The sequence below is a fragment of the Perissodus microlepis genome, chromosome 1 (genome assembly GCF_051167445.1).
Source record: "Perissodus microlepis isolate ML-2025 ecotype Zambia chromosome 1, ASM5116744v1, whole genome shotgun sequence".
Taxonomy (NCBI): Eukaryota; Metazoa; Chordata; class Actinopteri; order Cichliformes; family Cichlidae; genus Perissodus; species Perissodus microlepis.
The window spans coordinates 36980889-37005955 of record NC_140461.1 but is presented as its reverse complement, the minus strand read 5'-3'; the positions used below and the strand labels follow the sequence as shown (position 1 = coordinate 37005955).

General features: G+C 41.7%; 1 protein-coding gene across 9 annotated transcripts in view; it reads left to right on the top strand.

Moving 5' to 3' along the window:
- The window catches only part of LOC146394208 (serine/threonine-protein kinase BRSK2-like), a 142501-nt gene extending 121841 nt beyond the window's left edge, over positions 1–20660 (top strand). For 4 of the 9 annotated variants that reach the window (XM_084918962.1, XM_084918996.1, XM_084918883.1 and 1 more), the window contains 6 exons: positions 2364–3021; positions 3517–3565; positions 4519–4642; positions 7276–7456; positions 9013–9105; positions 18015–20660. In XM_084918962.1, coding sequence (XP_084775088.1) covers positions 2364–3021; positions 3517–3565; positions 4519–4642; positions 7276–7456; positions 9013–9105; positions 18015–18232 — 1323 coding nt within the window. In that variant the 3' untranslated portion in view covers positions 18233–20660. The remainder of the gene's footprint in view (positions 1–2363; positions 3022–3516; positions 3566–4518; positions 4643–7275; positions 7457–9012; positions 9106–18014) is intronic. The other 5 variants (XM_084919316.1, XM_084919392.1, XM_084919237.1 and 2 more) reach the window with 2 other exon arrangements.
- The last annotated feature ends 4407 nt before the right edge of the window (positions 20661–25067 follow it).

The following is a 25067-nucleotide window of genomic DNA, read 5'->3' as shown; positions in this document are numbered from 1 at the left end:
GAAATAAATATTTAAATCAAAACAAGCTGCTGATTATTTCACATTTTACTTGTGAGCAACGGCACATTTAAATCTTACAAATATAGTTATTTGGCTTATATTGTGATATATATCGTTATCGCCTGAAATAAAAAAAACATATTGTGATATGAAAAATTCTTATATCGCCCAGCTCTACTACGAGGATAAATGATTGAATTTAAATTTTTTTGTGTGTTTGGGTTCCGGCTGGTCACCCAAACAATCAAATGCTTTTTGCATTTTGTCCTTTCTTTCCAATGAACCACTAACACCTTTGCCAGGGCCGACGTATGGGCGCTTCTGAATAAACTGTAAATATTGGCTAAAACCAAATATTTGGAAACAAACTAACACGTGTATAATTCACTGTAATAACTTATGTTTAAAAAGTGAATGGTGAAATCGTCGGGGGAAACGTAATAAGACATTTAACAGATGCTATTTGTTGGGTTGATGATGATGTCGCTCCATTACTAACTAAAACAGTTTCCACCAAATTACTGAAAAACAAATCATAGTCAGTTGGTCATCTGTGGAAAATAAAAGATGCACTTTTTTTATCTATATTGTCATCTTACTGCTCTGCAGCTGTGAAATAAATAAAGGGCTTCTTGCTCTTATTCTTTTTATTCTCATTGTTTTTCACAGCAGGCTGATCTGATTTAGGATCATTTGAACCCAGTGTGTGCTGCGCTGTACGTCACACAGAGCTTTAGATGAAGCGGGACCAGATCCATCTATGAGCGCAGACCAAACTGAGATCTGGCGATTAATATCCATGAAGAACAGATTCTAATGACGTGGCAAATTAGTGGAAGAACACGTCTGTCAGTCTCTGAGAAAACCCTGCTGTGTGAATCAGTTCACAGCCTCCAGGTGTTGCTTTGCTGTTTCCTTAAAGTCATTCATTTTTACTAACTAACGCTCAGAAAGAGCACAGGCTGGGTAACATTTTCTATCCTGTGAGGACGTGCAGAAGTTTTATGTTTGGTCCTTGTGAGCCGCACATTGTGATGTGTGACACAGCGAACTAAAGAGGAGATAGATTGTAATCTTTAGCTCCTCTTTCTATAAGTGATGCTGATTCGTTCAACAGACCCACCTGAGTTTATTTGCTCAGTCTGTTTCATACATGCTGAAGAGAGGATGCTTTTGAAACTTCCTAAAAAGGTTACTGTTTTAATTACTGATAAGAATCAATGAGTAGCTGTTGAGTCTTCTGATGCATTTCTTTTTTCTGTAATGAGAAAATACTGAATCAGAACTGCAGAACTCTCAGTGTTAAACTCTTACACAGACATGACTGTATTACTTTATGCAGATCAGCTGCACATGCTATTCCAAGAACGGGCTGACAGCTCACCACAGGCTCTGCAGCCTCGCTGTTTTTGATTTGCTGAGGTCTGCTGTGCTGCTGCAGTTTGTTCAGCTATGGATTCTCACTGCTCTGACCTGTCTTATCAGTGATCTGCTCATTCATCCCACAGTATTGTGCGTCAGCACTGGGCATGCACTCTGGCTGCTTTCCCAGGTGGAGGGTGAAGCTAAATTGGTTAGCTTTCAAGCTGGGTCACTTGCTGGTAATTAGGGATGCACCGATGTATCTCACAGTAGTGGAATTCTGTCAGGTGAAAGCCTTAGTTTCAGGAAGTGCAGCTGATGGTTGGCCCTGATATTAAGAGGCCAAAACATTTAAATAAACTCCAAACCTTCATCTTTTCAGTTAAAAGTTGTTCCTTTCTCCACATTCTGGAGATTTGCTGCAACATTCCAGCGTGTTCAGTGTGACCACAGACCACAGTGGCGGTGTTTTCACAGGACAGTGAGGGGTTTAGCTTTGAAGGAGGTGGACACGCTGCTAGCTCATATGTAGGATAGATAAAGCGTACGATGCTTTATTCTCCGTGTAAACAGTGATTTACATGGTTATAATGCACTAAAGTAATGAGTCCAGGTGAACCTTGCAGAACAAAGGTAGACTGTGATATTGTGTATGCTGTAACACTGCAGAAGCGACACAGTATGAGAATGTGGACAAAGTGACCACGTTGATCTCGGTGCATCCCTTCTGTTAATGCATCATGAATGCTCCACTGCTGCCTCGTGATTGGCTTAATCACTCTGCTAATCGCATGTTCTGTCTTTCTTTCTTTCTTGCACTCTCACCACTTCCTGCCTGCTCCACTTCTCAACCATCTGCCACACTCCTTTTTTATTTCCTGGTGTTTGCTTATTTTTATTTTTGTTGAATGGGAATGAACCTTCATTGGGCCGTGGTGTTCCTCTGGCTTTTTTTATTGGCTGACCCTGCTGTCATCTGTGACGGTGCATGACAATCGCAGCCCATCCGGCGGTTTTTTATCCCACCCCAATCTCCAGACCTATGCCAGTCCCCCAACTGCAGCCCCACCCGCTCCCCCGAGGTCCGCCTTAATGGGGTGGGGCCCCGTACACATAACTCCTACCAGCCAAAGATGGGCTCGCCCATCATGCACCCCCGCACACAGACCCTCCCTGCTAAGCCCAAAGTATCTGAGAAGCCCCTACAAACCACCAGGTCCAACCCACTCCCTAATACGGACCAGACTGCCACCACCCCTAAATCTGAGCCCTCCACCCCGAGCCAGCCTCTGGCCCCTTGCATCCCCAACAGCCCCCGGGTGAGGCGCCACCCTCCCCTTACCGTTCCCCCCAAGCTTTCTATTCCTCTCTCCCCGGTGCCTCCGATGTCCCCACTCCGCCGCCACCACCTCCACCCTGACCACAACGCCAAATCTGTCCCCATCACGCAGGTGACTCCCCACCCCTCCCCCAGAGGGAGCCCTCTCCCAACCCCCAAAGGCACCCCAGTGCACACGCCCAAGGACAGCCCGGCTGGCACGCCCAGCCCGACACCACCGCCCAGCCCTTCCATTGGTGGCATGCCCTGGAGGACGCGCCTCAACTCCATCAAGAACAGCTTCCTCGGCTCACCACGCTTCCACCGCAGGAAAATGCAAGGTATGGTGGAGGAGACAGGTAGGGCCCAGGAAATGAAACCTCATGATTTGGCTTAATCAGATTGAATTTCTTACTCTTATCCATGTGATAATCTACTCAGCAGAGTGTGTTTATGCAATCCATCCTTCTAGCTCAGGGGAATAACAAGGACAAATAATCTCTTAATGACTGCGTTTACCTGCAGTTAACCTGACGCCAGCCTAACCGTGAGAATCTGCAGCCTGAGGCCATGTCATAAAGAAGATAACGGCCTCATTACAGAAAGTGGAAAATTTACAAATTAGTTTGGGTAGTTTTCTTACAGCTGCTTTGATGCTGCTGAACCAACCCCCCTCCAGACAAACCGAATTAAGTCATGATGAGGCCCAGTACTCGTTTACACTGATGATATCTGCTTAGTAGTGCTAAAAACAAGACAGAGAAGTATCTCTCCAAGTGCCGTTTCCATAAGTTATAGAGCCGAATCTAACATTTAGCCTCTGTTTGTGTCCACAGTTCCCACCCAGGAGGATATGTCCAGTCTCACCCCAGACTCCTCGCCAGAGTGAGTACCACAGCAGCAAACATGAATACCTCACCTGTCCATTATGTTTATTTAATAGCAGCACAAGTGTTTCAAATGTGAACCTGCAGCAGCTACATTATTTTAGCATATTGGGAATCTGAATGGTAGACTTATCCATGTGATAGCATTTTAAGTTAGCAAGCGAACTGCGTTTTTTCAGTTCAGGTCAATTCGATGTTATTCATATAACACCAAATCACAGTATTATAGTGTAAGGTAACGATCCTGCAACAATACAGAGAAAACACAGGAACAGGCTCCCCGTTGTTAGGTCGTTTATTATTTAGCAGTTAGCAGTTTGTCCCTGTTAGCAGGCAGGCTAATGACGGTTATCATAAGTCAGACGACACCAGCTACAAGTTATTTTAAACTCCAAAACCAAATCTTACCCCAGTCAAACACTCGGCCTTCTTCGCTGGAGAAAACTATTTTTTAATTAAAGTTAGCTGAGTCATTGATAAGCATGTAAGACATTGCCCTTTTTTATTATGTCAGGGAACTCAGTAATGTGCCCATTCTGTGCAGTTATACCATGATTAATAACCAGCCAAGCTGCGTGAGCTGTCCACTTCCTAGAAAAGCATGTTTGCTGTGAAAGTATCTCCTCAGTCACAGAGAAACGCGTGTGTCCCATCAGGTCTGTGTTTTGGGAAAATGCTTCAGTACAAATCTTTCAAAAGCATAATAGCAATTTAAAATTAGGTAAAGTAATCATCTGCACAACTCTACGTTAGTTAGCAGTGGTGATGGAGCTGATGGAGCTGTCTGTTACAGTTATTAGTCAGATATCGGTCTCATTTGTTTGGGTTTCTTTGTAATTGTTACAATCCCACCTCTTTTCTTAGCTAGTTGTTAGTTGTTAATAAAATATAACCTGGTTATACTGAGTGTGCTTTGCAACGCTGGAACCAAACTTTGAATCTTTTCTGCAGACTGGCTAAGAAGTCATGGTTTGGAAACTTCATCAATCTGGAGAAGGAGGAGCAGATCTTCATAGTCATCAGAGACAAACCTCTCAGCTCCATAAAGGCCGACATTGTGCACGCCTTCCTTTCTGTAAGTCTCCCTCCTTACTCCTCTCTTCTGTTCTTCTAATCCTGTAACATTTCATTATTGATTACATTATCCTCTATGCTGTTGCATGCTGGGGGAGCAGGCTGAGGGTCGCAGATGCCAACAGACTTAATAAACTAATCCGTAAGGCCAGTAATGTTGTGGGGATGGAGCTGGACTCCCTCAAGGTGGTGTCGGAGAGGCGGATGCTGTCCAAGATAAAGACAATGTTGGATAACACCTCCCACCCACTCCATGACATGCTGGTCAGTCACAGGAGCACGTTCAGTGAGAGACTGAGATTACCGAAAAGCACCACTGAATGACACAGGAAATCTTTCCTGCCTGTGGCCATCTCCCTGTACAACGCATCCACTTAACACACTGGTTACTGCTACAAATACACGTTTCTTTTCCAGCTATTTATTTATTTATGAGTGACTTATGTATGTATATATATGTATATATTGTACTATTCTTAGTTAGCGTATTGTCTGTCTTGTCTTAATGTTGGTTTATAATGGAGCACTGTAACAAAAAATAATTTCCCCCAGGGATTAATAAAGTATTCTGATTCTGATTCTGATTCTGCCCGATTTGAATGATCTATGCTACAATGGAGGCTGATCTGATAAATAACTGTTCTATTGTTGTAGCTTTCTTCCTTAATACAAAAAGTCATCGCTACAACACAGCAGACTGGAAGACCTGACAGAGCATGTTCACATCAGTTTGACCTCAATCTGCCTTTTTTCCTCCCACATCTGAACTTTGTTGATGTCTCTGAAGGCTTATTCTCAGATATCAGAGAAAAAAATAAAGACAATAAGATCTTTGTTAGCATTTTTGCGTACATAATTTTACAGTCTTACAGTCAGTGTTGGAAAGTTGTTTTTTTTTTTCATTTTTCTTAAAGAAATCACCTACATCATGTTGTTCATCATGTTTTTATTTCATGTGTAATTTACATTGCAAATATTAATCACAGTTAAATTAACAGTGGATGGAGCTGTGATGTCATGTACACGTCCTGCGTTCTCGGGAAGTCCGGACTCCCGTGTGAACTTACAAAGTCTGGACTAGTGAAAACGCGAGTACGGACTCGCGTACATGAGTATTCAAAAATGGCCTAACAGTCTGCAGTCTATGAACTAACACCAGCTAACAATGTTAGCTCGGTGTTAGCTAACACTGAGCTAACATTGTTAGCTAACACTGAGCTAACATTGTTAGCTAACACTGAGCTAACATTGTTAGCTAACACCGAGCTAACATTGTTAGCTAACACCGAGCTAACATTGTTAGCTAACACTGAGCTAACATTGTTAGCTCGGTGTTAGCTAACTCAGCCGAAGGCTACTCGGCTGAGTAGCCGAGTTACTATTAGCCGAGTACTATTACTTCAGTAATAGTAATAAAAATCACACAGCAATAGTACATCGAAGATACTGAAGTTTCGTCCGTCCCATTCTTCTTATGAAGTGGTGTCGGAAACGCATTCCTGCCTGTGCACTGCTGCCTCTGGGTCCATGGTGTAACTGACACCACCAACATTAACAGGCCGCTTACATTAGAGCCTCTTATTACATGTTTTGTTTGTGTTTCCAGCAATCAGAATCAGAGAAACTGTATTAATCCCAGATGGAAATTAAATTAGAAAAAAAAAGGGGGGGGTCGGACTCAAACCCGGGCCGGCCCCGCTCAGCCATGCAACATATGACTACATGTTCATCCAACTGAGCTAAACCTGCACCCGACTGCATTAAATCACCAAAATTAGAGAAGGCATAGAAAGGGGACAGCTTAACATGAAACAGGAAGTGACCCCCGTGTATTCTATTTATTTCAACAAAGTAACTGTATTCTGATTACCACCTATTTAAACGGTAACTGTAATGGAATACAGTTACTCATATTTTGTATTTTAAATACATGACGCTGGTATTGTGTTACTTCCCAACACTACTCACAGTGTATGTGTAAACCTTCAAAATAAAGCACAGATGAAAACCAACATTATGTTCATTATGGCTCACGCTGGTACCTGGAAATACTCACTAAGCAAATCAAACAGGAGTAGTAGTGATATTTTTTTCTTCTCACATACACACGTTTGAAAAACATGATGTGTTAACTTATAGATTTTGCATTTTCATCCCAAGTTACAAAGCCTGAAATATGCGGTGAAGGTGCTCCCTCATGAGCGTGATAAAAACCTGCTATAGTGAGCGCGAAACTCACAAAGCAGGACCATAGAAGTCCAGCAGTCCAGGAGAAAAATGCAAATGCTCATGTACACCAACCAGCCATGAGATTAAAACCTGACTAATATCGTGACGATCCACGCTGGTCCTCCACAACAGCTCTGTGCAACAGCTTGCTGTCTGTTCACGTCTTGGTGTTAGCGTGGCCTCCGCCGCTTATGCATCAAAATGTCACCACATGTTAGGGTGTAGCACATCCAACACAGTGTCTCCTTCTGCTCCCGTCTCTTTCTCTTACATCCATGCTGCCATTTTAACTGATGCGCAAGTTGTCTGTGTCTACGTGCCCAGTGCTGCTGACTCAGAAGCACTCCACCTTTGCTCTTCCACCAACCTCACCCTCCTACCCTCTCCCACCGTCTTTCTCCCCAGATTCCCAGTCTGAGCCACAGCGTCATCTCTCAGACCAGTTTCCGGGCAGAGTACAAGTCCACAGCTGGTCCGACGGTTTTCCAGAAGCCGGTGAAGTTCCAGGTGGACATCACCTATACCGAGAGCACCAGCGCCACAAAGGAGAACGGCATATATTCTGTCACCTTCACCTTGCTCTCAGGTAAACCACATACATCACAACACATAGAAAACCATGGAAACAACACGGTGCATCGAGGCATGCAGACTTGGTCAGGATGACCTGCTGAAGTTCAAGTCGAGTATCAGAATGGGGCAAAAGGGGATTTTAAGCATGGCGAGATTCTCTAGAGTTTACAGAGAACAGTCTAGAAAAGGAGAAAATATCCAGTGAGCAGCAGTTTACTGGGTGATAATCCCAGTCAGAGGAACAGCCAGACGGAGCTGACAGCAAAGCCAGCAGCAACTCAAATAACTACTCATGGCAACCAGCGTATGCTGAAGAGCTTAATAATTTTACATGGAGTGCTGCAGCATTCAGAGGGTGGAGTCAGAATTGCATGTAAACAGCAAGAATGCATGACTCCATCCTACCTTAGTACCAGTTATTATTGCCACAGCTCAGATCATCTCTGACTGCTTTCTTGAACATGGCAAGGAGTTCAGTCTACCCCTCTGGGGTCTTTTTGTTAGATCTTTGGGGGAGCGAGAGATTGGTGTCATAGATCTGAGGAATGTTTCCAGCACCTTGGTGAATCTGTGACAGTCCTGAGGGCCAAACGAGGTCCAACCCAGTCGTAGCAAGGTGTACCTAAAAAAGTGTCTGGTGAATGAGTGTAGGTCAGGCGTGTCCAACTCCAGTGTGTCGGAACAAGGACGCATCTAAAAGCTGCAGGACGGTAGCTCTGGAGGACTGGAGTCGGACACCGCTGGTATATTAAACAGGAACAAACATGCACATTTCTGCTTTGGAGAACTCGTTGGGACGCCTCAGCAACACGAACAGGGACTGTTTTCTTCTTTCCTGTGACACTGAACACAGCACTGTGCTTTTCAGTGACTGTTCTGCTCACAACCTACAACCATTTGGAGTAATTTACTGTAGCTACCACTTACAGCATGTTTATGTATGTGGGAGGGGTGATGATTTGGGCTTGTTTTACGGCCACAGGACCTGGGAACTTTGCAGCTTTTGAGTTGACCATAAACTTCTCTGTGTACCCAAGTATTAAAGTGTTAAATCTGGAGCCATCTGCTAAAGCTTAGCCAAAATGGTGTCATTTAGGAGGAAAGTGATCCCAAACACAGCCAGCAAAAAGAACCAAATCCAGAAGTCAGCCTGAAATGCTGCTGAACCTTAAGAGAGCCGTGCATCAGTGAATGCATAGGAACCACAACAAACTGAGACAACGCTCCAAACAAGCCGGTGTGAGAGACTGAGAAAGTCTTACAGACAATAGTTCAGATTACTGCTGCTCAATATACTGAATCATGGGTTGCACTTAGTAGAACAGCCATCAGAGATTTGCCTGTGGTATCAGGTGATGCGGGCTTACGTCTGCTGTGACTGCTGGCTGAGCTGAACCCGTGGACTGCTAGTGCTAACACTAAATGATTTCAGTGGGAAACACACAATATTGAAATTATGCTTACGAAAACCACTCGTGCACCCCTAGTATTGCTTTTTTAAGTACTCCTTGCAGCCCTGTGGCTACAGTGTCAAGTCTGGATTATAAGAAGGACCCGGTTTCTCAACAGGCCCTAGCCGACGCTTCAAGCGTGTGGTGGAGACCATCCAGGCCCAGTTGCTCAGCTCCAACGACCAGCCTGGCATCCAGCCACAGATATCCGGTAAGTGGAGTCCCTCGCCACTCGTCCTCGACCACGCCTACAACCCCCACCCTCCACGCCCTCACAACCTCCCTCCCTCCTCGCATCACAGCACAGCCACACCTGCGGCCAACCTCGGCTCAGCTTAGCCCGGCGCACTGCTTTTAGCACACGGCATTTCCACGTGCATGTCCCTGCCACATACCATGGTGTGCACGTCAACACACCAGCACACACACACAGTCTACATGGCAGTGTTATGTACTGAGATGTATATATACATTCACAGGACTGATTACAGCCACTAAGAAGTGTATCTCAAACTGTAAATAATTCAACATAGACGAGCAGCTTGGCTCTGACCTCACACTTGACTCAGCAGAAACACACTCTCTCTCTCACACACACACACACACACACACACACACACAAGCAAACTGTAGGTTCGGCTAATGGATGTTTACAACTGTTCATTTGTGGATTAGCTGCTTGTGCATGCAGCATTTTCGTCTGCAAGAAGGAGAAAAGTACATTTGTCTGATTAGTGTCAACACGCTGGAACAATCCCACAATTCTTTCAAACCTTTGATGTGATTGGGACGTTTGCCATTATTTTGGGGGCTGCCTATATATAGATGGAAACATTAGGGAAAAAAATATGGAAGAAAAGAAAGTCTGTGTTCTCCAGCTGTCCGTGTTAGTTTTGTTTGTCAGTGTGGTATTCTGGTGGTCTTCCTCTCGTTTTATCTGTGGTTATTTACTTGATAATGGTCCCCTCTTGTGGTGAAGCAGAGAAATTACAACCTGACCTTAGCGTCACACACAGGAGCACTGACACGCAAAAGTAGTCACTCTAAGTTTTGAAATGGATGATTCTGCCAAACAGCCAGTCACGATCATTACTAGTGATATTGTGAAAGATGTCCACCTGCAGGAATCGCACACTCAGCTTAAAGGACCCACTATCAACAGTTACTGCCACAGATGGGAACTGCTATCACGCACTGTATGCACAGCCTCAGTCGCTTCCACCATTATGTAGATGTGCCAATGAGCCACATCTCTCTCTCTTTCTTATCTCTCTGTCTCTCTCCCTTTGGCCTGCCTCTCCATGTCACCCAGCTTCTGTCATCCACAGCTTCCTCTAAAGCCTCGTGGATGATTTGAATGGCTCGCATGCTGAATGAAAGCCCAGAACCATGCACATTCACACACACACACGCAGTTTTGCAAACTGGCCTCTTTACTGGGGAAAGCCAGCATTTTCATACTGTGTCGCGTTTCTCACGAATGTGTCTTGATGGTTCTGGGTGAGCTGCCATTCACACACACGCTCACACACGTGACTGTCTGGTACTAAAATGAAAGCATGCTCTACAGTGTATGTCGAACAAACATGTATGTGATATGGTGTGTGTTGATCTCTGTGCAGCAGGAAGAAGGCAAATCTGCATGTGTGATAAAATGTGCTAAACCCCTGACAGCTGTAAAGACGTCAGTCTTCTGGGCTTCTGTGTGTATTTGTATATATGCAAGGTTGTGGAAGGTGAATGTAAAGAAATGTCAGCCATGTGAATGTTCAGCCTTTTTCTCACTTTCTTGCTGATAAACAGCTACAGAGGAGCAAGTTTCTCCCCGTGGTTGTTTAGTTTGGCCCCACAGTTGTGATGATGATGATTAGGGCTGGGTATCGTCACTGATTTCTAGAATCGCTTCAATTCCGATTCACAAGGTCCTGAATTGATTCGATTCAATTCGATTCAATTTTGAATCAGGGAAATTTTGCCTCAGACAGTCAGAAATATTATAATTCTGATCACTTATCAGTACATATCGATATTTTTATATATATAAAAAGAAAGCTGCCACTTGTGAGACTTTATCAAAGGTGTGAGCATCACAGCAGAGGCCTTTGTGTCAAAGTAACTGAAGATAAAACACAGAAAAACATGAAGGCGGTTTTCCTGGTCTGGGTTTTTTAGCAAAGTTACAGAGGTTTGGTTAGACACACAGCACTTTGCAATTTTGCATAATTTTAAAAAGTTTACATTTGTTCAGTATTGAACAGCAGAAATGAGGCTTTCTTGTCAGAAGTAAGTAAAAAAAAAAAAAACAGTGGCCAACTGGTGGGTAATAAGTAAGCGAATAATGCAAAAAACAGAGATTTTTAGATGGGAAACTGTTCCTGAGAGAGAGAGAGAGAGAGAGAGAGAGACCTCTACATGAAGTGTGACTTTTATCGTGGTGGAAGCAAAGCAGCAAAAGTCAGAGGAAATTCATGATGATGTTTATGTGAAGCGTAGTTTGGATCGTCTTTGGCTGCTGGTTCAGTCAGTATTGTTTGGAGAGAGATGAAACCTGCAGCTTCAGAGCACAAAAAGGACGTAAACACAAAACGCGGAGCCGCCGACGCTTCAAAATCAGCGAGCTGTCGGCTTTCAGCCCCGACGACATGTCCGTGTTCGTGCCGTCGGGTGAGAAAGGCGACAGCTCACTGATTCTGAGGCGACGCTCACTCCGCGTTTTGTGTTTACGTCTTTGAGCAGAATCAGTGTTCCTGCTCTCATTTACTGTTTTACCTGTTTGGTGGTTGTAGAAATTTTGTGAGGTTCAACCTGAGATTCTGAGATTATTTAAAAATCGATTCAGGATTTTAATGAATCGATATCTCGTTATCCAAGCTAGAATCGATTTTAATCGATAAATCGATCATCAAAACCCAGCCCTAATGATGATGTTTAGATTTTACTTCTTACCCAAAAATTTAGAACAGTCACAGTGGTGCACTAGCTTCTTTTTGTCTTCTTTTTTCGAATCCAGTCCATGCTAGCTTTGTCAGAAAGCCGTGTTCGATTGTTCTTTCTAAAAAACAACAACAAAGAGGTTCAGGTACGTTTGAATTAGGAGGGCAAACCAACACGTGAGGGGCGTACTTGCATTGGTACAATCATGTCAACATCTTTAAAAAGATCAGGAAGGATTGTGAACATTCAGCACAGAGAAGTTTTGCTCTCTGCTTCCCTAAACCCAAAGTCTTTGCAAACAGAGATCAGACTGTAAATCGCTCGCTCTGTAGCACAGTTGGGCCTTTAAGTCTCATTATTTCACAGTTTTTGATGAGACTGGTCCACATTACCAAGGAATGCTTTATTTTTTGCATATATATTTGTTTTGAGACTGAAAACTGAGGACATAAAAAGAAAAATCAGGCAAGACTTTACACCATCTGCAGATATCCATCCACTCCATAATTACAGTAAGATGTCATTTTTAGGACATTTATTTACAGCACTTGTCCATGCTAAGAACAAATGTTGAGATTTTTTCTAACTGTCAGTTTTCTTTAGGTGGTTTTTTCATTTTCACTCATTTCACCAACATCCTGTAAAGTTTGGTTCCTATAGAAAAATGTAACGAGAGCGTCAGACTAGCTCGCCACTCTGACTAAACTGTTTGCAGCAGGTTCGCCCATAATATGCTGAATATAAGTTAGTAGGCTTAATACTCCCAACATTAAGGTTTTTCAGTTGGATGTTGGATTAAGAGCTTAAGTCGACATGTTTCTACCTAAACCAATCTAGCAATGACTGAAAGACAGAAAATATCACAACAAGGAAGGATCGCAAAATAGCAAACAGGAGAAAGAAATGAGCTGAACATTCATGTGTTTGGAGTCCACTCATGCCAAGAGGGAGTGTAATGTGTTGCCCTGCTGATGTTGGGCTTCAGCTCATGTGTTGATGAAGCACGCGGCCTCAGTGCGTGGGTTGGTGTTTCTGACACTGTCCTTTGCTCTCAGATGGCTCTCAGCGCTCAGCTTCTTTGCCCAGTAAATCCTCCAAGCGTGGTAAGGCCCAGAGCGTCCGGGAACTCCCGGCAAACCACCTTAACTCTGGCTTTTAACACACTGGCAACGTCCTGGAGGCCCTTTCACCAACACACTCTGTCTGCACTAACACGTGTGTCTGGGAGCGTGTGAGCTGCAAATAAAATATAATTCATCGTAACAAGTCATTTTAATGGAGTATTTCCAATGAAGAGTAGAAAGTGCTTTTGGCAAGGGCGTAGATTTGGCATGGACGGAAGGGACGTGTCCCCACCAATATCCAGCGATTATTGAATTGTCCCCACCAATAATTTGATCTTTTCGAGTAAAGAAAAACAAAACCGATAGAAAGAAAAAACAAAAAGATCTGTCAACGTCTCATTTAAATTACGTTCTCTACTGGAGTCCTACCTCATGTGACAAATATGGCCAATGTGATTGGCTGAGCCTTTCAGGGAGCTCTGTTTAGTTTTAGCAGCGGCAAGCCTGCGCTGCGAGGAGGAGAGGAGGACGGCAGCGCAAAGGAAGAACCTGGATATAAGAAAGTATTTTTCAAAGAAACCTGCAAGTCACTTAAAGTCAAGTTCACTCATAAAATGTGTCCGTCGTAATAACGTTACAGGCTATGCTAGGGCCATACATGTCAACCCTCCCGATTTTTCCGGGAGAATCCCGAATTTCAGTGCCCCTCCCGAAAATCTCCCGGAGCCACCATTCTCCCGATTTTCACCTGGACAACAAAATTGAAAAACCATATCCCAGATTGGCCCAGCTAATTCCAGTTTCCAATAATGGCTACTACTGCTGCAGCTACTTAGTTTTAATATTACTCTTATTACTCTTTCTGGGTCGCAAAATAAACTTTTAACATATTTTCAGGCGAGAATGTAGCTGTGTAAACGTCAAATATCTGAGCCCAAAAGTGATTGCCTGCTAAAAACTGATTTCCAATGTTTCCGTGTGTTTTTTATGTGTAATATTGTTACGTATGCTGCTAAATAGACTTTGGTGAACAGGTATTACAAAGGGGTTATATATATAAAATTACAAAATTACCTGTTTCTCAAGTATTTTTGTAACTGTGTTATTGTACTTACATTATAATCAATCAGCTCCCTTTTGTCCACTTAAAATATGTTTACAGAACTATTTTTGCATTTGTTGCAATTTCAGCTGTCGTCTTGGCCAGATTACTCTTAAGAGAGACATTTTTAAAGTCAACAATAATTTTTTTTAACTGCATAAATAAAGGATACATAAAGTCACTGCCAAAACCTGATTGCGGCTTCTACCTTGTTACAGGAATGTTGTTTGTTGCTCAAGATGACGTGATATCATTCATGAGGGATACATTTGACATATGTTTCACATATTATAGACCAACAAGTTATTTATAGCAGTTTAAATACAAGCAATCAGTTTTTGGCAAACAATCACTTTTTGGCACAACACCTGGTCCTCAGGAAGACGCAGCCTCTGAATTTGGACACCCCCGGCCTGTTTCCGGCCAGACAATAATAACAGTGACGTGTAACTTATTTTATCCGATAAACATTGTAAAATTCAAGTTTTTTGTACATACATATATGGCTGAAGTAAACTAAAGTCTAAAATACTTAGTCAGTCATTTGTTTAATAGTAATTTAACATTATAATTCACATATAAAACTATGAATTGTAATTTTAAATGGTTTAAAAGCATGTAGAATAGCATATGCAGGGTAGTATATTTCTCCTTTTGTTATCAAGAAGCAAAGACAAAAAGGAAAAAAGAAAGAAACCTTGCAGGGTTCGGTGGTTGAATCATCCGTCCCCACCAATCCCAAAACCAAATCTACGCCCTTGGCTTTTGGGGGTTTTTACAACAAGAAACTGATGATTTAAATCCACAGGAGGGTTTCTTAGAGGCACCTCTTCATTTTTCCAGTTGTTTATTCTGAGACAAACATTAGTGTTGATGAGGGCTTTTGAAATTTGGTCTCTTTAAAAAAATATGCCCAGAATGTGCGCAACTCAATGACTTCTTTTAATCAAACAAAACCAATGTGATGCATCAACATACTGAGCCAATTTCTGACCCAAGCTCCACCAGTGTCAGTAACAGAGGCATGTTTAAGTTTTATTGGATTTTAATAATGCTCTTTGAATAGGAACATTTAAAAAAAAAAATGTAATTAACTAATATTTCTTATGGCTCATTTTAGCTAGTCAGTTTTAGCTTTTCAGCTAGGACTAAGCGAGTCTGGGCGCAGGTTTATCTCAGTGGGTGAGCAGGCGACCGTATGGCCGGAGATCCTGAGCTCGAGTCCGATCCGCTGCATGTCTTCTTCCCTCTCTCCCGGTTTTCCTGTCTGTCTTCACTGTCCGAATCCAATAAAGGCCAAAAAATCATTGTAAAAAGAGGATTAAGCAAGGTATAGAAATTATTTCTAAAAATTAGATTCAAATTCTTTCAGTTTGTGCCAGAAAGATAGCCGCTTATTCACATTTGTTCCTGAGTCTTTCTTTTTTAAATTTTCTTTAATTTGATGAATATATCATTCTGAAACAAAAAAATATGCATCTGTGACAAAATCATCTGGAATTTTTGTTCACTGATGAAAGTCATGAACAATAAGAAAACAACGTATGATATGACAGCAGTGTGTTAAAAATTAGCGCTGTCAGCGTTAATCTCATTAAAATGACGTTAACGCCATAACCGCATTAACGCGTTACGTTAGCGAGTTAGTGCGTGGGGCTGCACGACATCAACGCGTTAGCGCAGTTAGCTCGTTAATGCGATAGCCCCGTCCAGCCCCACGCACGGGGCGATACACGCTAACTCGCTAACGTAGATTTGCCGCGTTAATGCGGTTTTGGCGTTAACGTCATTTTAATGAGATTAACGCTGACAGCACTATTAAAAATGTTTTCACCTGACAAATCTAAAAGGGCCTCATTATTAGTGTTTAACAACTTTTTTTATTGATGGACAATAAAAAATAATTTGTTCAAAAGCCACACAGACTGACCATTAAGCTTTCTAAACACAGAGACATCCAGTTTATGATTTCATAAGGACGATGATGGACGGCAGTGAATTCTCCAGTCTGAGGGGCAACGGGCATCTTTCTTTATGTAAAAGATTATTTTAAATGTAGTGGGGCCCACTAATTGGCCCACTTGGTCAAAGTTACTGGGCTACGTAGTGTCAGCGGTGTTTCCACGGTAGTTTTGGCTGAGTTAGGGAACACAATGACTTGATACGATGACTATATTTCTGTGTGTTTGGGGTTGGAGGTTGGCATTGGGGCTTTACTAGCCTGATTAAGCCTTTGCATGATAATGCTTGATACCAGGTTGTTCACCCCTCTTCTATAACTGTCCATATTTAACCTCACTTGAACAAAAGATCAGACACAAATGGAACATATGTATGCGTGTTGTCAGAGGGGGACGATGGTAAGTTCTCAGGACACGCCTTCACTCTTCACGCACATTCAAAACCAACACCAACAGATGTGCTCACTGAAGGATGTACCGTTTTAAACTAACCCTGTAATGTGTATTAATGTGTGCACCGTGCTGTATTGTTGCATGTTTTATTCATTCATTGCTGTTTAAAAGCACTGATCAAAAGACTTATCAAATGTTGTTGTGATGGATGTTGGTATAATGGTGAGTTAACTGGAGCTTTGGAAGACATTTGCACTGATATGGTTTACCGCCCTTTATCTCACTGCTTAATGCAAAAGTAACACAATAAAAAACAATGGTTGGAGACTGCAGCACAGTTATCATGATTATTGTGATTGTGTGCAATGAACTCATTGTTGCCACTTCTGCAGCCATTCATAGACAGATTAATAAACTGGTAAAGATCTGTTGCCATTCTAAATAGACAGAAATGTATACTAACTGATTAGAGTCCGGCCAGAACCTCAGAGATCTAAACAGAAATTCCTGATGTAGTTGCTGCAGGACAGCGATTTAACTGCAGAATGACAAAGTCACTCAGCAACCTTGTCTTCATATAGAAATATAACCAGGATGCAAACAGCTGAGTCATGTCTGACGAGATGCTTCTAAGAGAAGCTGCAGTCATTGGCACAAACCAACTCTGATTGATTGTAATTTGCTTTTGTAAATTAGGGGACAGTTTGCAGACCTTCCCTCACCAGCTGTCCCGTGTAAACACTGTGCTTGTTTCAGCTACTTGCAGTCAGTCACCAATGTGAAAAAAAGCAATGTAGGGAAAACCACCAATTTTTTTTTTTATATCTCCTCTATTCACAAGGAGGATGCTGTCCTATTTTTACTCTGTTGCAGGGAAGATGTGGAAGACTAAGAGTGCTCTTAGAGTCTGTATCTCTAGAGTCTGCTGAGAATCGGGACATTTTTTTATTTTTCACTGTCACAATAAACCAGTTATTTGATCATCTACAGTACAGACGGTGGCTTTTATTAAATGACACGTTAATGCTGCATTAACAAAATTAGAAACTAATGCAGGCTCAAAGCCTGTTAGGACAGGCTGACTAAGCTTTTTTTTATCAAAAACATTTTATTAGACATAGCCACTGCGATCTCGCCCTTCGGTTTGTCGACATATGTTCTTGAGCCGTTTGTGCTGTGAAGTCATATTTTTTAATGTTTGTGGGGAAACACTTTTAGACTGAAATGGCTAAATTTACCATCTGTTGAGGGTGGCAGTCTATGTGTTGGTGGTTTATGAAAATGTAATTGAACGCTGTTTAAAAAGCACAGCTGAGATTTGGTGGCGCGGTTCTGATGGTAAGATTCGAAATGTCTTCCAGTGCTCCTGTTGGTTCTCCATGTTGCAGGGAAACTGAGACTCAGAGACCAAAAAAACTTCTCGCAGTAAAAGTGATGGAAGTCCTGATACAACCAGTGTCGTTTTGGTGCCACCTCTTCTTCGTCTGGCCTAAAAACAAAAGCTCTGACTTCAGTTGTCTCGGTCGTAAGAGTCTCCTTTCCTAGCTCCACTCCTCTCATTCCTCCATCACGTCCTCTTCCTCTCCTCATGTTAACCCCATTGCTCATTTGTTGTTTGTTCTCTCTCTCTCTCTTTCTCTTTTTTCTTTTCTTCCCGTCTGTGTAGGCAGCCCGTTGAGTAACTTCTTTGACGTAATTAAACAGCTTTTTTCAGACGAGAAGAACATCCAAGCGTCCCACTCCCCCGGCGCCACGCCTAGCTCCCCCACCAAGCATACCCCCAGCAGCAAGCCCAACCAGCCCCCACCTAATGACTCTAAATGCCCCCCTGGCAAAGACAAAACAAAGATGGCTGCCAGCAGCAGGACACAGGAACAACCTTAAGGAGCCGTAGCTGTGCATGACTAGATGAAAGCAGTAATCAGGTCATTAAATAAGAGAAATTAGGAGAGCTGCTAACTTTGCCCTTTAGTTAAGAATAAAACAAGAAGATCTACTTTTTGCCTATAAATTTTGTACTTAATAATGGGAATGGCTATTTCAGTTTAAAAGTCGATCAGTATTTTACAATAAGTAGCAGATGTAGCTTCGTCGTCCCTACCTTGTATCCCTCTCTATGTGTCCTCCTCACATGTGTGATGGCTTGACTTGTCTCTGCCACCAGGGATCATCCATAATAACTATTAACCTTGGCGAGACGGCTGACAGCGGCCTGCTGGGCCTGCCAGCACCAGGAGAGTTTGAAACTGGAAAAGACTGAGGACCACTTCCCTAGCCCACTTGAATCCACTCCCCCCGCCCTATATCTTTGAGTCTCTTCCTGCTGCCGCATCAGTAGAGTACACTTCACCCCGCCAGACCAAACACAGACACGTCTTGGAAGACTTGTAAAAAGAAAAAGAAAAAAAGCCTTAAGACAGTGACGTTTGTCAGTCTGCACACATGTATACCCTCTCCCTCTTTCTTCCATTTCTCCTACATGTACATAAAAAAATGCACCCACACATACACCTCGGCATAAACAACCTGTTCGCGTGATGAACTTGAAATCGAGATGGGATGCAGGAGCGATGGAAGAAAGCAAAGGTGGACGGATGGATCAACAAACACTGGCTGGATTGTAATTCTTTTTAAAATCATATTTCTTTGTGAGCAGCAGGTTCTTTTAGCTCGCTCTGTGGTGTTTCTGTACATGGGTTCTTGCAATTAAAGACTGCCCATAAAAGTATGATAAAGAGGGTTGGCGGTGGTAATATTATATAAATGAATGATCTATTCTGTTGTACAGACTAAACTATGTCCCTGCTTAGTGTCAAAAAGTGTAGTAGTGGCATTATGTTTTAGAGTTTTTGCCATATTTTCTTTTGTATTCACGAACAGGCACGGCCACACCAGCATTTGAAATGTTTCATTGTAACAGTAGATGGAGCTCACATACAGGAAGAGACCTGCAACCGAGGCCGTGGGGAGTCAAGAAATAATGCAACTGCTAGCGATAACGGCAAAACAACCTTTGTTAATGTGAGGTACACGAATAGTAATCTAAATGGGCTAGTTAGCTAGCTGCAGACTTGCTAGCTAAACTTAGTTTCTCACTTCAGACGGAAGAGCCCATTACGGTAAAAAATAGAAATGCTCAAAAAGCCATCTTGGATTTAGCGCTAGCAAGTTCTTGCTAGCTAGCGCGTTGACCGTTAACATTGCCCAGGAAATTTTGCTGGTGTGACCAGGCCTTTTTGCTTAGTCGTCTCCTTTTTATTTTGCACTTTGAACATTTGTCTTGAGTTACACCATTTCAGTATGTTTTAAATTTTCTCTTTTATTCCCCAAGTTCTTTTAGATTATCTGCAGGTTTCAGACAATATTGAACTGCTGTGTATATTTTTGTACTTTACTGTATTTTGTCATTTTTTTTTTATTTAATTTATTATTGTTTATTTATATGAAAGATGTAGAGAATGTTTCTTAATGTCAGATTATTTAAGGATATTTTTGTCATGTTTAATTTATTTGACCACTGAGAAATGAAAACATTTGTGTGTGTTTGTTGCTTTCCCTGGTTTTTGATGCAAGAAACCTTGTAATATATGTTTGGGAAAATAATTTACTGTAATTTAAGAATGTAGTTTTAGCCTCTTTGAGAGGAACAAACCCTTTGTTGATAACTGTCCTTTTCCCCATGCCCCGTGCGCGTATGACGGCTCAGAACTCACCAAACACTCATTCTGTAAATAAGCCGAGTTTACTGGCAAGCTTATTTAAAAAAGAAAAGAAAAAAAAAAAACCACAAAAAAACAAGGGGATCCCTATTCTTAGCTTTGACCTTGTATGGTTGTTTGCATGTTCAGCATTTGTCTTTTCTTTGCATGTTGTCGTTGGAATTGTTCTCCTCTTCCCCTTTTCTCTACACGTTTCAGTTCTTTATGTGCATTCATTTGAATTTGCCTTTTTGTTTTTTTTTACATTTTCATTTAATTTGCTGTCCTTTCTCTTTTTTGATTACTGTGTGCACACAGTAACCGTGCAATGCATTCTCCTTACTCATTCTCTCAAAGAGGGACCTTGCTGGCAATTGGGTCACTCACTCAGCCCATCTGGGTGTGTGTTGAGTTGTCAGAAAGAAAAATTAAAGCAATACCTTTCATCATTCGCTTTCCTCTTTTTCTACTGTGGGAATCCAGAGCACACAGAATGGACTCTTCGGTACTGAGCGCTACTACTGAGCAGGATAACCATTTGCAATGTATTCCCTTGTGATGTTACTGTGAACAACTTCAGTGCTAAAGGAAATAAATCTGTTGACTTTGGAGTAGTATTTGTGTTGCGCCTTTTTTTATTTTATTTATTACATTTATTCGTGTAAAGAAGTAAATCTTATATGTTCAGAGTTCCAGTAGTGAAAAATGCACAATTTCTGTTCAAATCTTGGCCTTTCAGACTTTCTGCTGCTCTAATAACTGGTCCAACAGCTGCAAAAAATTTTTAGTCAAAAAAACAAAAAGATGATATCTAAGCACAATCTATAAAGTTGTATGTCATGTAATTTATCCATGTTTATAGGATAGTGTCATCATCATACAATCTCTAGTTTAGTTGATGTTCATATTCATAATTCCATAAACCCTTCATGTCACCAGTGCCTTAAGTGTAGCTTTGCCACTTTATAAACTAATAATTCACAACAGTTACCACCAGGCACTTTATATTGTCAGGTATAGGTCTTTATAGAACACCCCTGTTGTATAAGGACCTATACCTGACAATATAAAGTACAGGCAACTCCAGGCCTCCATAGCCGGTGTCCTGCAGGTTTTAGATCTCACCCTGCGTCAACACACCTGAATCACATGATTAGTTCATTACCAGGCCTCTGGAGAACATCAGGACATGTTGAGGTCATTTAGCCATTTAAATCAGCTGTGTTGGATCACGGACACATCTAAACCTGCAGGACACCGGCCCTCGAGGCCTGGAGTTGCCCACCCCTGATATAGACCAAGATGGCTTGAATGAACCTTTACATTGTCTTTGTTACATTACTACTTTGATGGTCCACCATTCTTCCAAAACATACTTTGGTGTTTTGATGATAACCCTGGAAAAATCTGTATGACCCGTTGGTTCAGTAGTGCGGATCAGTTGCAAAAATGAAAGTCTGCTTCTATGATCTGCACGTCACCTTCATTGGGTTGTTGTTTATCCTCAGTCAACCAATCAAAAGTGACGTAAGACTCTTCATCTGAAATACCTTTTTGTTGAGAACTTGGGAGAAGACCACCTTAAATTAGCTTTTCTTTCTTGCAAGTAGTGCTACTGCATAAACGTAATGGTCATAACTCCCTAGTAATGCTGCAGCCAAGCATAGAAAATACTTAAATTATACTAAACATCATATTAAAGCAGTCAGTTGAAAGAAATCAATTCTGCAGAACAGAGACAAGTTACAGTTCTTAGATCATTTAAAAGACTAATGTACATCAAAGTGCTTCACAATAAAACCGCAGTGCGGGCAGAGCAAAGTACAAATAGTACAATTATACTTAAAATTGCATTAACATGGTGTAGTGCAGGCAAACTAATTTGAAAGTCAAACTAATTTGCTTCAAAAGCTAAGTACAAACAAGTGTGTTTTTAAACGGGATTTGAACAATTGAATCGATTCCGAAGTACGGATTTCAACTAGGAGGTTATTCCACAGTCTAGGGGCAGCGATGGCAAATGCACGGTCACCTCCATTTTTTTAAACGAGACCTTGGTCGCATTAGGAGCAGTTGGCTGGAGGATCTTCGTGCTCTCTTTGCGTTGTACGGATCAAGGAGATCAGTTAAGTAGCTAGGGCCCAGGTTATTTAGAATTTTAAAAGTGAGCAGAAGGATTTTGAAATCAATGCAATATTTGACGGGAAGCCAGTGTAGGTTAGCAAGGACAGGGGTGATGTGCTCATGCCTTCTAGTGCCAGTTAAGAGGCGTGGTGCTGCATTTTGGACTAATTCCAGGCACTGAAGGAGGGAGAGTTGGAAGCCTAGGTAAAGAGAGTTGCAATAGTCTAAAAGTGATGAAGGCATGGATAAGTTTTTCGAGTTCTTTATGTGGTAAATAGGGCTTAGCTTTGGAAATTTGGCATAATTGATAAAAGCTGGTTTTTAACACAGTGGATACTTGCTTGTTTAATTTAAAAGAACTATCGATGAGCACTCCGAGGTTTCTGGCAGAATGAGAAAAGTGGCTGGCGAAAGACCCCATTGTATCAGTTAGCTGGCCCAGGGGAACGTGGCTATCAAAAGCACTAATTTCTGTTTTGCTTTCATTTAAGAGAATTCTGGGATAGCCGGTCTTTAACCTCCCGCAGACATTCGAACAAAGGCGAGAGCGGGGACGGGGCATCCAAATTTAGAGGAAAGTAAATTTGGATATCATCTGCATAGTAGTGATAGGAGATGTTGTGTTTTTTAAACATGAGTCCCAAGGGCAGCATGTGTACAGGGAGAACAGCGTGGGACTTAATACGGACCCCTGAGGCACACCACAATTAACAGGGGAAGAAGAGGAAGAGTATTTCCCCATGGTGACAGAGAAGGATCTGTCTGATAGATACGATTTAAACCATGAAAGAACATTACCTTTAAGGCCAACTACATGTTCTAGCCTTGTTAGGAGAATATTATGGTCTAGCGTATTGAAAGCAGAAGTTAGATCTAATAAGACTAGAGCCACAGGGCGGCAGTTAGGAGGAGATCATTAAAACCTCTTAATAAGGCTGTCTTGGTACTATGACGGGGTTTGAATCCAGATTGAAATTTGTCACTGACACCACGTCTCTAGAAGGACTATTTTTTTTTTTTTTTACATTTTAGACATGAAAGGAAGTTTAGAGATTGGCCTGTAGTTTGGAGGACTGTTGGGGTCAGCGTTGCTTTTCTTGATTACAGGTTGTACGGCTGCGTGTTTGAAGGCAGTCGGAACCAGTGGCGTGTCTAGAAAATTTTTGTTGGGGGGGCCAGGTAGGGGCACAGATTTGGAGAAGGGTGGCAGATGTAATTGGCAGATAATGTTAAAAAAAAAAATCTACCAAGCGTTAACCATAATTCAATAACCCTATGAACCTAATAACCGAATGCGCTTTTAACTCTTATTAGAATGAGATTTTAAACACTCCACGTGCCTGGGATAATATAAAAATATTACATTTCATTAAATAAAAAAACATGTTATTTAAAGAAGGATTTTGTTTTACTTTCCAATTATGTACCACAATACATATATTTGCTTAGTTAATTATTTATCCCCAAATATTAGGATCGGTTGAACAATTGACAATATAAACATCCCTTCCTTGCATTTTCCTTATTCATTCTCACACATACCTTCATTTGTAGAACTCACAGGTGACAATGATGACTGCTGCTCAGTCCACCTTTCCCTGACATTGCTCTCTGCTTCTGGTTGTATTTTAGCCTTCTTAAGGAAGAAATTCTCAATATTTTGAGATCTTTTCATTCGTTCTCTTCTTTTATCTCTACTGGTTGGCCCTGAAGTAATAAAGCAAAACTTATGTCACAAACAACAACTTTCCTGATGTATGACCTTGACTAGAAGTCAGGGATGTCAAATTCTGGCCCTCATGGACCCCTATCATGCACGTTTTAGATGTTACCTATACCAACAGAGCCAATTCAAATCAAATAATCCCCAAACACCTCGTTGTGCACAAGTCTGAAAATGATTCTGTAAATGATGATGATTTATATATTTTATTTTATTGTTTACTCTATTTAATTTGTAAAATATGTATACACACACACACACACGTAGAAAAACATATTTAGTATACACATCCAGTAATGCATATACTATTATATATTGTATATATATTTATTAGTCTCAGATTTAGCCATTCTTATATTTTGCTTGTTTTCACTCACATGTACTGTACCAGTGTACCTGCACATGTGATGTGACAATAAAAGTGATTTGATTTGATTTCTTTAAATCGGCTGTGTTGATGTATGGAAACATCTGAAACCGGGAGGACAGGAGCCTTGAGAACCAGAACTGCACATCCCTGCACTGAACATGGCACAGGGGTGATTTACACTCTATTCATAACATGGAGCTGGCAGATAGGACAAGTAATGAGAGAAATTAGCTAGACCGCACAGTGTAGTGTAAGTGCTGCCTTATGGTCAACTTTGGTAATATTGATGTATAAAGAGCAACACTGGCTGATGATGAAGTACAGTCAGCTGGCATGGTGACACTGCCAGTATTAACCTGCAACCAAATCTGCAGCTCCATACAGCAATGTTACGACTTGGATTATATCTTATAACTCATAACTCTTATGCGAGCTCCCCCCAGCAGCCTACTGTCTGAAATATGCGACGGCTGCAATAATTCTTTAAGTGTTATTTTTTCCTTGGTATTCTAATTTCACCGAAGTTTACTAAACTCAACAAACTTAATATTACTTACCGGGACATTTATTCTCTCCTCATTATCTTTTGCCGAAAAATAGTTTTTCCTAACGTGATGCTCATAGTGCAGAAGCTGATGCTGCATTCACTTACACTCAGATATCCGAGCTTAACTGTGAAAACATAATCGTACATTTGATTAGTTTTATTGTTTTAGCTTTGGGGTGGCACCTGGGGTGGCCTGTGCCACCCCAATGGACACGCCACTGGTCGGAACACAGCCTGATGACAGTGAAGAGTTCATT